The sequence below is a fragment of the Zeugodacus cucurbitae genome, chromosome 5 (assembly GCF_028554725.1).
Source record: "Zeugodacus cucurbitae isolate PBARC_wt_2022May chromosome 5, idZeuCucr1.2, whole genome shotgun sequence".
Taxonomy (NCBI): Eukaryota; Metazoa; Arthropoda; class Insecta; order Diptera; family Tephritidae; genus Zeugodacus; species Zeugodacus cucurbitae.
The window spans coordinates 12,049,356-12,064,142 of record NC_071670.1 but is presented as its reverse complement, the minus strand read 5'-3'; the positions used below and the strand labels follow the sequence as shown (position 1 = coordinate 12,064,142).

The 14,787-nt window shown below is 37.4% G+C and overlaps 1 protein-coding gene across 2 annotated transcripts in view; it reads right to left on the bottom strand.

The window, feature by feature from the left end:
* The window catches only part of LOC105219249 (uncharacterized), a 705,022-nt gene that overhangs the window by 11,922 nt on the left and 678,313 nt on the right, over positions 1 to 14,787 (bottom strand). For both annotated transcript variants that reach the window (XM_054231964.1, XM_054231965.1), the window contains 2 exons: positions 8,128 to 9,384; positions 1,872 to 2,391 (listed from right to left, as the gene is read on the bottom strand). In XM_054231964.1, the coding sequence (XP_054087939.1) occupies positions 1,872 to 2,391; positions 8,128 to 9,205 (1,598 nt within the window). In that variant the 5' untranslated portion in view covers positions 9,206 to 9,384. The remainder of the gene's footprint in view (positions 1 to 1,871; positions 2,392 to 8,127; positions 9,385 to 14,787) is intronic.

The window sequence follows — 14,787 nt, the reverse complement described above, 5'->3', positions numbered from 1 at the left end:
TTTTTTTATTTTATATAAAAAATATATTTAAATGCAAATTAACGTTAAAACAAACGTTAAAAAATTTAAATTAAGTAAATGGAAAAATTGTTAAAAAACTTATTAAAACAACTAAACCCATTTTTATACACTCGCAACAAAGTTGCTAAAGATAGTATTATAGTTTTGTTCACATAACGGTTGTTTGTAACACCCAAAACTAAACGAGTTAGATATGGGGTTATATATACCAAAGTGATCAGGGTGACCAGGGTGGGTAGATTTGAAATTCAGATGCCCGTCTGTCCGTCCGTCTGTGCAAGCAAGATTGACTTGGTACACATAGTCCTTGGCACCATGAGACGGTTGGTATTGAAAATGCCACGCCCACAAAACGGCGAAAACCGAACATATATAAAGTGCCATAAATAAAGCTAATCAAGTAAAATTTGGCACAAAGGATCGCACTAGGAAGGTGCATATTTGGATGTAATTTTTTTTGGGGAAGTGGAGGTGACCACGCCACCAAATATGTTTTTTGTATATATCTCGCAAACCAATGAAGCTATACAAACCAAACTTTCTGCAGTCGGTTCTCTTACGTGCCCCGCCATACGCCATGAAAATAGTTGAAATCGGATAATAACCACGCCGACCTCCCATACAAAGGTTAGGTTGAAAATTACTAAAAGTGTGTTAACTCACTAACGAAAAACATCAGAAACACTAAATTTTACAGAAGAAACATCAGAAGAAAGCTGCACTCAGATTTTTTTACCAAATGGAAAATGGACGTGGCATCGCCCACTAATGGGTCAAAAACCATATCTCAGGAACTACTCGACCGATTCGAATGAAATTCAGTACATAATATTTTCTTGACAACCTGATAGCTCGGATAAATATGGGCGAAATCGGTTTACAAGCACGCCTACTTCCCATATAACTCAATTTTTAATTCCATCTGATTCGTTCAGTTTATAAGATATACATAAGGAACCAATGAAGATCGGGGAATAAAACTTTACACAAATCTTTTATATGATCTGTGGCATCACTTGTGAAAAAATTGTCGAAATCGGACTATAACTTTTCAAGGCCCCGGATATCGAACATGAAGAACTAAGTGCATAAATGTAATTTTTCACCGAAAATATCAAGATATCTGAGATCATAATTAGTTCAGAAGAAATCTTTTTCTTCTAATAGTGTGTCTCTGTATCAAAAATGGTTAAAATCGGGTCATAACTTCCCCCAACTCTTATGTACCTTATATAATGTATATTGGTGGTGAAAATGAGTGAAATCGGTTCAGGAGTTACTTACATATATGAGGATTTTCGCCGATGATATGGGTCAAATTGTGAGATATCTTAATAAAAATAAAATAAAATAAAAATAAATATTCAATAAATTGCGAGAGTATATAATGTTCGGTTGCCTTACTTGTTTTTTATATATTTTTTTTAATTATTTATTATTGGTTAAACCAATGAATATAAGAACTACATATGTGTGATTAATATAAAATATATTATATTCTTGGGAAAAATGGAATTTAGTGAATAATTAGTTAACTTCAAAAAAAAAAATGAAGTGTTAAGTGTTTTTAAAAATCAAATTTTTTAAATTTTGTGGAATTAAAAAAATTAAAATGAATGAAAAATAGTATTTCTTGTAATTTTTCTATCTAAAAGTATTCGCTAAAATATTCATATCTCTACAAATAATACAAACTCTTACATTATTTTATAAATTTTGTCAATTCATTACTGTCCCCACCATACACCACTATTAATTAAAGTAGCGTAAATCAAATGCATATCATTGCAACTACCGCATAGCATGCACACTCACTAATACAAATCATAAATCTTCATGCTTCCACTTACTTCGTCCAATTCTCCTTGTAGAGTATGTTCAATGACACCGTTATATCCCAGATATTCTCAATGGTGCGTTGTCGCACTTCCTGCGTGTCCGCCGACAGCGCCAACTGTGCCGAAGTGATGCCATCGCCGCCGAGTAGTTCATCACCATAGCTGAAATCTACAACGCCCGTGTCGACGCCACCGTCGCCATTATTCTCATCGCTCAACGGTACAATGCCCTCGAGCATGGCATTGGCGGCGGCAGCGGAAGCATAAGCAGTCGTGCCAGATAATGATGCCGTCGCGGCATCGCCGGTTTGAGGGGCATATGCTGTGGCATTGTCCAGATGCATTTGTTCGGGTGAAGTGTGATAAATATTTTCCACATTACCGCCACGTTTTGTTGAGGCCAGAGTACGCTGTTGTTGTTGCTGCTGCTGCTGTTGACGCTGTCGCTGCAGCACTGCATGATGATGATGGTGACTGTGATGATGCAGGAACGTTGAGTCTTCGCTCTCGATTGTTAGAAATATGAATGAACCTGTGCATGACAATGGAAAAGTAGTACGGAGATAAATGTGTGAAAAAATGTGTTTTAGCTGTTGCTTAGATTTTTGTCGTTGGTGTTGTTGTTGCTCTGTTGATGATAAGGGAAATGAAGATGAATTCCCGGTATGCATAACTAAGGTGCACACACACAATATAGTTAGTATAAAGTGTTGGAGATACAGAGAAGAGTAAGAAGTGTGCATGGGTTAGACATTGTGTGCGATAATGAGGGTCCAAACGGAAGCGTCAAGTGTTGCTGAAGTGTCTCTGGCACTAGTAGTAGTAGAGTATACGCTTCAATGGCTTATATGAATAGTAGTCATTACAGCTATTGTTGTTGCTGTTACTTTCATAGTTGTGATTTTTTCCAGGTTTATTCTTGTGTGCTCGTGCCATCAACTCTGCTATCGCATTGTACTTGGCTTTAATGGCAAGCGAATAAGCACTAATGCTTACGAAAGTCGGTCTTTATAAAGTACAGTGGGTTGGGTTGAATAAATTTGTGAATAAAAAATTTGAGAAAACAATTTTTATTAAAAATAAATAAATATGAGAACGTGGATTTCTTCTAAGTCGCTCTGCAAAATGCTTTACTTACATTTATTGTTAAGCTAGCGTCAAATTAGCGACGTGTTATCTGGAACAGTCATTGAGTTACCAAATATGTTTTGCTGCCTAATTAAATTTCACCGAAAAGCTCCTATTTAATCACTAAAGTTATTTAACAAACCTTCGAAGATAATTTATGCATCTTTAAGATAATTATTTTTCTCACAAAAAACTATGAAATGGACATTCATATTTAATTTCGTCCATCGAATCAATTTGTATTGTTTGTTTGATTTGACACTCGTCAAGGAAGGTTTTGGTAATTGAACAGTTTGAACTTACAAGATGACAACAAACTAGTCTCGGTTATCAGTTCGGGGATAAACAGCTTAAGAACAATCATTCGTACATTTTTAAGACTAGTCTGTAATAATCTGTTATTAAAATTTTCGGTCCCCTGAGACTTTAAGGGCTTTGTCTAACAATTTTTATTTCCTATAAAAAAATATTTTAAGTAACCAATAAAATGTTCTGCTTCATAAGAATCTAAACGATAAAAAAGTTTTGAAACCCTAATCCTTAACTCTTGAGTGCTGAGAATATGCTTCTTATTAAAATTTAGAAGTAGTGGTCGATGAACTTGCAGAATTTATCTCATATTAACCCCTATAGTTCTGTGAGTTTGAGTTTAGTAAGTTAGAGCCTTTTCTTCCACTATTAGTATTCAGAATTGCCTCAGTTATAAGATGTTTGTATGATACTCCACAAAAAGAAAAAGTCCTCTGATTAACTATTAAAAATTTGAATAGATTTTGTCAATAAGAAGAAGATATAACATTATTTAATGGTGTCTCGTAAGAGTGAATATATAAATATTTTGTCCGCACATTCTTTCTCTCGGCTTACTATCCCCTCCTCTGACTTTTTTGCAAGTTTTATGAAGTAATCAATTAAAATCTGGCATTCAGCCCTTTATTCAGCTATCATTATCATGAGCTGAATAAGTGCTGAATATGACGAGAACATTTTCCACTGGAGGTGCATATTAGGAATGATGTTTCCACTAAACAAATATTATATTCTCGGAAAGGCTAGTAATGAATTTTATTTCAGATTTTTTTTAGAGTTTAGTAGTCATTACTCAAACACTTGGGTAAAGGGATGGTTTAATAATATCTCTTAATTCTTAAAAATATTATTCAGTTGAAACATGAATAAAATTAAAATAAGTGTGTGAATTTATCTTTAAATTTTCACAACTCCTTACTACTCCTTTTTCATTATACCAGTTCCATTCGATATCTCTTACTATTCCATTAATTTTTCATTATACGAGTCTGTTTTTATATACTATACCAGTCAATTTTGGAAAATTTAAGACAATTTATATATTCAATATCTCTTACTCGCATGTTGCTTTTTCATTATGAAAGTCGGTTTGGTCTATACCAGTTGCTTGTTCAACTCGCAAATCTTTCAATAAATTTTTGTCATATTAAATACAATTTATATATTTAAAACCTCTTTCTAATCTATACTTTTTTATTATTACAACTTGTGTCTTTTATACCAGTTGTTTGTTCGATTCGCCACTCTCCAATCTTTGGCGAATTATAGACAGTTCATATACATCAAAAATACTTAAGGATATAAGTTTTGGTTAAAGAATTCGAGCAACAGCCTTGCACACGGTGCATGAGAGGTCAACTGTCAGCATTCTAAAGCCAACTGCTGCTGTCAAGCAAACAAGAGTAGATAAGCGTTGATGAGTTACTTACACAAAGTAGCACACACAGATTTGTACCACTTTATATATATACATATGTATATGTATAAATGAACCAAATGTTTTATTTGTTGAGTAAATGAAGCTAACGACAATAGAGCAGCAAGAAGGGTTGCCACACTGGTTTCATATGTATAAAAATATATATAAATGCCAGTGTGTGCGCTCAACTATTATATTTTTAATGCCAAGCCGGCTGGGAGTGGACTTGACTTGACTCGACAAACTAGCTGTGTCAGCGCAACCACTGCGGCTGCTTAAAAATCTGTTGGCATATAGTAGGAATTGTTGTTGGAGTGTGTGTACACAAGCTGTGCGCACTTCAACTTCTGTTAAAGTATGCGCTCACACTACTCATTAAACTATGCAGCACACAATCAGTGACTAACGGTAGTTGAAGTACTCGTGGTAATCTAAAAAGTAAGCAATAAAAGTGATAGAAGAAGAGAAGTCTTTCCTTAATATATGTGTATATATATATAAAGATTATATAAAGTTTAAAGTCTCTCTAAGTGTTAATTAACGCAGCAAGCGTGCGAAAGTGAACACACAAGTCCTTGAGACAACATAATCGTTATTGCTATTCGTATGTATGTATTGTCGAAGTTGTATGACTTGACTCACAGTCCGTAAGATCTGTCTCTTTAGAGTTGGTCAACTTGTTGTGGTTATGGACGGCGTTGACTTGCTGCTGTCGTCTTGTTCGTCGTTATTATTGTTGTAAGACAAACATTTGATATGTCCTTCAGAGTTCAGAACGCTCTCGTTCTCAAGCATATTACTGTCTGCATATTTTTTTTTTTTTTTAGTACTTTTGTAAGTTTTGTAAATTATAAGCATTTTTACACTTGGCAGCGCAAGTTTAATTGCTTTGAGCGTCACGTATTCCGCTTAATAGCTGCCCTGTTGTCCAATATTGCATATTTAAGTTTTTGAAAGTTTGCTTCAAGTATAACAATTTGTAATTGAGCTAGTATGAGCCATGTTGCTGGCGGAATGATGTACACAATTAGCGGTAATTTGTATGCGAAAGTGTTGAAGAGTTGGCGGTGTGTGGCTGTATAATTTGCTACTCTGTTGGACCTTCTGCATGCTTCGAAACAAATAATTTATATTTGGTTGTATTTATGGAAGTTTTACGTGATTTGAGTCGATTAAAGGTGGAGTGGATATACATTTTTTTAGAAATTTTGTTGAAAACTGAGGCTGATGAGGCTGAGATCACATTATAATATGCCAAATTGTGTATATGAAAATAATGACGCATAACTCGTCTTATCAAATCTAATAAAATATAATTTCACAGGGCGCCCTCTATTATACTTCATCATGAGTTTCTTTCTAATACTAAAAGGTTCACAAGTTTCACAAGGCGTCCGGCAGTAGAAGAAATAGATCTGCTAGGGTACTTCGAACAGTTAATTTCAGCATAAGGAACCTTTGCCTTTTGGAAAGAGGTTGCTACTTGGACATATACAAAATCGAAATCGAATTGTCACAAGAATTCGACTTAAGCTTATAAATCACGCCAGTTCTTTGAATTGTACTCGAAAATATTGATAAAGGATCAAAAAGTCCAACAAGTGGTTAAAAAAATAAGGACACCAAATATTTGAAAAAAAAAAATGTTCGAAGTGTATAATGAGTCTGCAGTTATGCTAAATAGTCCAATAGCTCTACGACGATACAACATAGAGGCAACGTTTAAATTGAAATGACGAGAGATATCTACCTATGCCGGAAGTGGCTCAAATTGAAATATATATAGAAAATAGAGTCCTTGGCTCTTGATAAAGCTTGTAAGCCATTGATAAATTCCGATAGAAACCTAAATCTGAAACTGTAGACCAGGTCTTTTGGCCGTTTTAGCATTCAGCGCTTTATTCAGCTAGCGTTCAATTATGCTGAATAAGATAAGATACTAATTTTAGTCTCTGACAAAGCATTTACGCCATTGATGAATCACGAAATGAGTCCATATCTTGAACAGCACACCAAACTGTTAAATTGCTTTAGTATTCAGCGCTGTATTCAGTTATTATTATCTAAAGCTGAAGAAGTTTTGAAAGCCAAAAAGCATGAAAAGACTGTTATGGAGACATAGTTTAAGCTTTTAGAATCCTCAATGTGTATGATAAAATGAAGAGGCACACCGAAAACACCCAAGAAAAGTTAGGTAAAATATCTTGAAAAATAATAACTTAAAATTGGCTGAGTTTGAGTTTTTAGACAGGGTTAGTTGAGACCAAGTCTGCAGTTATGCTAAATAGTCCGATAGCTCTACGACGATACAACATAGAGGCAACGTTTAAATTGAAATGACGAGAGTTATCTACCTATGCCGGAAGTGGCTCAAATTGAAATATATATAGAAAATAGAGTCCTTGGCTCTTGATAAAGCTTGTAAGCCATTGATAAATTCCGATAGAAACCTAAATCTGAAACTGTAGACCAGGTCTTTTGGCCGCTTTAGCATTCAGCGCTTTATTCAGCTAGCGTTCAATTATGCTGAATAAGATAAGATACAAATTTTAGTCTCTGACAAAGCATATACGCCATTGATGAATTACGAAATGAGTCCATATCTTGAACAGCAATTAAATTGCTTTAGTATTCAGCGCTGTATTCAGTTATTATTATCTAAAGCTGAAGAAGTTTTGAAAGCCAAAAAGCATGAAAAGACTGTTATGGAGACATAGTTTAAGCTTTTAGAATCCTCAATGTGTATGATAAAATGAAGAGGCACACCGAAAACACCCAAGAAAAGTTAGGTAAAATATCTTGAAAAATAATAACTTAAAATTGGCTGAGTTTGAGTTTTTAGACAGGGTTAGTTGAGACCAAGTTACAGAAAATGGGTAAGAATAGTACATGATGGTATTATTTTTCCGTTCTACTCGAACTGACTTGGTAAGGTTGAAAATAAGTTATTTTGTGAATTTAAAACTGTTCAAAGATACAAAGAGCGATCCTTAGCTCCCTAAAAATCTGTTCCCCATTCATAGAAAATATTACTTCATTAGAATAAGATCGGACAGGTTAGACTCTAGAACTTTATCATCTGTCCAAAACCAGACAGCAAACATCTAATATTGGAATTTCCGAGGTAATTCCTACTATAAAGATTATATATAACGTTCGCTTCGTTAAAAGCTAGTTAGTTAGTGAATTTTAGGCCTTCCAGTGACCATAAAGATCCGATCTAATGTCGATATTGAGCCAAAAAAATAATTATAGTCTATTTGGAAAAAAGATCAACGATTCGGAAGATAAAAATTTACGACTTGATCGGGTTTTCAGTCTTTGCGATATTTGGTAATAGGTAAATGAGTGATCATCATACAATTAAGCTATCTCAACTTGTTTCCCCATCCATTACATATTCATACTCACCCAACAAAGTGTAGGCTAGCAGCAAAGCACAGATGCCCAGATTCGTTAATAAAGCGGACCAAATTGTCTGTGTCTTCTGTTTGCGGTGCTTTTTATGCTGTGACTTCGTTGTTGCTGACGAGTGACTGCTACCGAAACAAGCGCAACATTTTGCCGAACGCTTTGAGTTCACATTATTGCTTGACGCAGCACCAACGGAGCCACCCATACCAGCACTGGATTGATGATTGCTACGTCCCATATTAGTGTTGCCGCTTGTACTTAAGCCCAGCGCAACACCACTGCTGTTATTCAGTAGACCCACAGAGGGCGGTGGTGGCGGTAGTACGGGTTGTTGCGTGGAATGCTGCAGTGAAAGTACTGTTATTGGTGTCGTTTGATGCTGCAGCATGTCGTTGGCTAACGAGAGTGTGGCAGGTGGTAATTGCTGTTGTTGTTGTTGTTGCGCAAGTGACGCTGATTGATAACTGCTGGTAACACCACTCAAATAACCACTCGACGCCGCAGTTGAGGTGGGTAACGATAGAGCAGGCGCTTGCATTAGTGTTGCTGGCGGTGGTCCCGGACCCATACCACTGCCGCAAATACTCAACGTCGAAGATGGCAATGTAAGCGGTGTTGTTGCCACCGATGCAGCCGCTGCCGCTGCGGCAGCATTCGGATACTTGAGTATACCAACAGGCATTGGGGTTGGCGCATTAGATGTCGTAACAGCCAGCAGACCGCCTTCGATGTCCTCGAGTGTTGGCATGGGCAGTAATGGTGTCTTGAAGGTGCTTGTGCCGCCGCTGTTCGGTGTGCTGCCACCACCGGCCATCATTGATATGGTTGAAGGTGGTGGTGGCGGCAGTGGTGGTGAGGCGGTCGATGTGGAGGACGCGGATGTGGGCAGCTGACCAAGTGGTATAATCGGTATATTCACGTAGGTGGTCGTCTGTGAGGCAGGCGACGACGCCGATGTGTCTGCCGAGGTTGTGGTAATGCTGCTGCTACTGGGTGTGGCATAGCCATTGGTGTAACCGCTGTCGGACAGCAGGTTCGTTGGTGGTGGTGGGAATTTCTGCTGTTCGATGTTCATGTTGCGGCAGCGTATGGTTTAATGGCTGCGTTTGTTATGCAACGGTTATTGGAATCTCAGTGGTTGGGGTGTGATTTAATGTGCTGTCCATCATTGGAGAAGTTTGCTGATGATGTAACTGTAAATCTTTTAGGCAGATTTTTCTGGTTTACGTTTTAATATTTTTATTGTTGAGGAAACTGCAAAAAGAGAAGAAGAATATATAGATAAATTTAATTTGTTAAAAAATAGTAATTATAATATTAATAGTTAGGTGTCACTGGGGTTTAAATGAGGTATCTTGGAATCCTTCTCAAAAGTAAAATGTGTTACAACTCGAGGTTTCCTACTTCAAAAAAAAAAAAACACAGAAAATTCAAATATAATGGGTAATGTTTATTATCATTCGAAAGAGCATTCTTTGACATTTATTTTTTAGAGATTATCTCTTTCAAATGTTGGCTGCGGCTGCATCTCAGATGGTCCATTCTTTGAATCCAATTTTCGTTGACTCGTTCGAGCATTTCGGCTGGCAACGGGCGAATGACACGCTTGATGTTTCGCTCCAAGGTCTGAATCGAAGTCCGTATAGACTTTATGCTTTACATATCTCCACAGGAAAAAGTCTAACGGTGTGATATCACATGATTTTGGTGGCAAATCGACCGTCCCAAAATGTAAAATTATCTGCTCACCGTGGTGTTCTCTCAATTAATTAATTGATGGATGCGTTGTATGGGAAGTGGCTCCGTCTTGTTGAAACCAAATATCATGACAATTTTGTCGTTCCATTCATCAGTCGGAGTTGCTGCGAATGGCGCCGAACACGTATACGATGGAGCTACGGACGTGGTCTATTCAGTCGAATATTATCCATTAATGAATGTTGGGTCCCAAGATAGGTGATGGTGTTGTGAATAGTACGGTCAGTAGTCTCTCAACCTTTGGATAAAGCCCTCTCTACTTGGTGTTACAATAAACAGGCTGCACATGTCTATTTTAGTCCGATACCAAGAACCCGAACATCTCAGAGAAGTTGCTCGAAATATAATATTTCCATTTGCGTTGTCAACTTTTAAATTTGGATTCCTGTTAGCATACACAATAGTGTTATAATAAAAAAAATCATTATGACGAATTCACAACCGTTAATTTCTTCAATATTCTCATGTATATTTTTAGTAAAAGAAAGCACCACATCCATTATTAATATAATAATCATATAGGACGAATATCTAGCTTTAAAATAATATCATATATTATTACCAATAATGGTTGCTGTGTGAGAGTAGAAAAAGGGAAAAAGGGATGACAACTGTCAATTTTAGTTATAAGAGCGAACAGTTAAGGGGTACGAGGTAAAGTGATATATTCTGCTTGTCGATTTATTACTTTGAACACATAAAGATTTTTGAAATATCAAATAATTTATTTTTTCTTATTTTTTTTGGACTTTAGTATATTTAACTTTTACTCTTATATTACTTTTATATAACTCATTGCTCGCATAGCTGACCTTTTATTTTAACCTTGACTATCAGTTGTATATATTGCTTCGTATTGATGTGCTCATATCAAAGAATGTTGATGTTCGCATACCAAAATCTGCTTTTGCGCCTATATGTAGGCCATATACGCACTCATGTATGCTAAATAAATTGGCGCGATGAGCAAGGTATGCCAAAGCACGCATACAAATGTGAATCTACGCAATTTCAGCTCAATTTCACTTCAAAGCACACATATGTGAATATATACGAATACTTCAAAATCTGCCCGCATACCTGTCAGATAAGGTTTCAATATGCCAAAGCACTTTGCCCATATTACTTTGGCCTGCTGTCAAATCGAGCCAGACTTGCTAACCTTCAACACTGAGTTGAATTTAACGGCGAACACGTAAAAATAAGTGAAATAAAAGTAAATAAATAAATAAAAGCGCGCACTCACTTAATACAAACGCCATATATATATGTATATATTTAATTTGTATATATCGCTCTGGAATTTAAGTGAAAAGCAAACATTTCGTGACAGGCATTGTAACGTGAGCACTAACAACCGTGTAAGTGTGTCGCTGAATCTGGCCAAATAATCCAGTCAAAAGTAAACATATGTAAACGCATTTGTGCTAGACTGCTTTTAGGCGCGTACGCTTACAACACTACCTAATGTTACTTTTAATTAAATCTACAAATGTTGCTGAGCTATTTTTTTATTATTATTTCTCCACTCTTTATTTGTTTGCCTAGAAAAAAGTTCCGCCACAATGTTGCCGAAATTTCTATGCGCTTTGCTTGTAGTTTTCGTTGTTAGTAAAGCACACAATCATGGACAGCGCGGACAACAGCGAAATATTCGCCTTGCTTTTGACAGTAACGCGTATTTTGTTACACTCCAATTGCACTTTGCTAAAAAGTAGTAGCCCTTGACTGTGCTCTGACTCAACACTGCTACAAATATGTCACATATTTTTAGGCGCACAACAATAATATACGCGTTACAACGGCGTCGCGTCGTTAAAGTTTCAACTAGAATTATATATTGTTCTGACAAGTAGAAGTGGCGCTCAAAGCATGTCGCTAGCAGACTACGCTACAAATGGATTTGTTCTAAATTTGTGTGTGCGCCTAAATGTATGTATGTTTTGTTAGAAAGTGAAGTTACAGTTTGGAAATTTTTCTGGAAAGTTTAGCAGTTTAGTACTGCTATTTTAATTGCTTAGTAGAAATTGGTAAAAAATCATTTGAAGTTCGAATTTAGTTTCCATTTATTATATTGGAGTTCTGACGGTTGAAAGTTTTTAGTAATTTCAAGTTTACAAACACTTTTTCTATTAATTGGTTGAATAATAATATTGCCGCGAATTTTTTTAAATTATTATTATTACTATGTGAAAGACTGCAGCCCATCGTCAACAAACTTATAGGACCTTGTCAGTGTGGCTACCGACCTGGTAAATCAACCATTGATCAGTTATTCACCTTACGCCAGCTCCTGAAAAAAAAACAAGAAAATGAGATCGATACGCATCATCTTTTTGTTGATTTCAAACCAGCGTTCGATAGCACAAAAAGGGATCGCCTCCTGCTTCGTCAGAATAGCGAAGAACCTCCCGAATTATTCGATACCAAATGAGGCGATACCAAGGCGACCCCCTATCGAGCGATTTCTTTAACCTAATGCTTGAGAAGATAATTCGCACTGTAGATCTTAACCGTACTGGCACAATCTTTTTTAAAAGTCACCAGTTCTTGGCCTATGCCGACGACAAACGGGCCATGTGTGCAGCACTTTCAAGCCTGGAAAAAGAAGCGAAGCAAATGGGTCTAGTAGTGAACGAGGGAAAAACGAAGTACCTCCTGTCAAAATGCAAAGGGTCTCCGGGGTTAGGAGACCACGTCACTGTTGACAATTACAACTTCAAGGAAGTAAAATACTTTATTTATCTAGGTTCCAGCATAAACTCAAACACGAAGTCTATCGGAGGATGACTCTTGCCAACACGTACTATTATCAGTATCAGGTCTCAGTAGGCAATTGAAAAGCAGAGTTCTCTATCGCAAAACCAAAGTAACGCTCTCTAAGTCGCTCATCATACCCGTCCTGATGTATGGCGCGGAAGCATGGACGATGACCAATGAAGATGAGCACTCCTTAGCAGCTTTTGAGAGAAAAGTCCTCCGAAGGATTTATGGCCCGCTACGTGTAGGCGTTGGTGAGTATCGGATTCGTTGGAATGACGAGCTCTATGAGCTCTTCGGCGATATAGACATAGTGTGGCGCATATAAATACAGCGGTTGCGCTGGCTTGGATATATTGCCCGAATGAAAGAAAACACTCCAGCACGAAAAAAGTACGATACGGTACCCACTGGCGGCCGACGTAGAAAATGACGACAGAGACTCAGGTGGAAGGATCAAATCAAAAAGAAGTGGACGTGACGAAGCTTAAAATCCCCAACTGGCGCAATAGCATTAATTTTAGGACCTTATAAGTATCTTTGATTCCATTTTGACTACCATTATTAAATAACAAGGGCTTCTTTATACGAAACAAAGATTTCGATCCATTTCCAAATCGTTCCATACCTAACTCGTAGATCACTTCCAGCAGATCCGAGTCAAAAAGCAGCCACCACTACCACCATCGGGGAAAAATCGACTTGGAACTCGACAATCGCCATTATTATTGCTTTTACCAAAACTTTTGCCATTTATTTTGTGATTTATACCCGATTGGTTTTTCGTTGCATATCCGACGGCTGAAAAATATGCAGTCAAGCGGAAATTGCAACACCGCGTTGCAGAGTTCAAAAGCCGCCAAAAAAAAAAAAAAAATACTTATCTGACAACTTTTTCAGCTAATGCCGTAGCCACAGCATGTACATGTATTTGGTGAACGATAAGCTTGACTGCGTTAACAGCGAGATTGCACCGCACATGCAGCACCGCACTGCACAACGCAGCTATGTTGCTAACTGCTGTGGTGAAAGAGATTTGGTTATGCTGAATATTCGAGTTCTCCTGTTTTATAATGAAAATTGTTGCTGTTTTTTATATGAAAATTGTTTTTAGGCAACTATTAGCAATATTGGCGGCTGGTAGCCATCAGAAGCCATTATCTAAACGAACTAGTGATGCGGCTGAGTGGTTGACTGCGCGTTTATCGGCTGGTCATTTCTGGGCTCGCTGATTGTAGGAGAGTGTGTAAGAGCGCCAGATTAAAAGTGCCATTTCTTTTATAAAAAAATGCATGCATGAAGCGAAATAACTCCAAAGAGACAGAGGTTGGATGGGAATTTGATAAAAAAATATTACATTATTATTAATACAGTGAAGAAGTAGGTAGGTAGGTTGTAAGGCTGTTTCCAAAAGGGAAACACATGTAGACTATAAAATACAGTCCTTTGTGAAACCTGGATCCCGCTGGATTAGCAATTAGGAATCGACAAAGTGACCTGTGCCTACGATATTTCGCGAGCTTGTTCGAAAAAGTGAGATCTTTTTCTTGATTTCGCAAAGTCGGGACATTCCAGAAGAAGCTGATCATTTGATTCTATCTCGTCTTCCTCCATGCAGCTTCTACAGCTAGCATACAGTAAGATTTTTAACCTTACAGCGTGGATTCCGATGGGACAATGGTCAGAGAGAGAGGTAAGCTTTACTGAGGGCGAAGAGCTCGGTAGACCTCCTGCGGTTTACCTTGGGCCAGAAGGATCTGGGGACTGAGCAAGTGCTAAAGACTTCCACCATACGAGTATCCCATAGAACATTATCGGCTTGACTATAGTTTCATACAGCCAGAGAACTTTTGGTGAGAGACTCCATCTTTTTCCGATGGCTCCTCTGCAGTAATATAAAGCAACCGAGGCCTTATTAGCTCCATGAGAGCTAAAGCTAAGCTTTACTGAGGGCGAAGAGCTCGGTAGACCTTGGCCCAGAAGTATCTGGGGACTGCGAAAGTGCTAAAGACTTCCACCATACGAGTATCCCATAGAACATTATCGGCTTGACTAGCCAGAGAACTTTTGGTGAGAGACCCCATCTTTTTTCCATGGCTCCTATGCAGTAATATAAGGCAACCGAGGGACTGCGCAAGT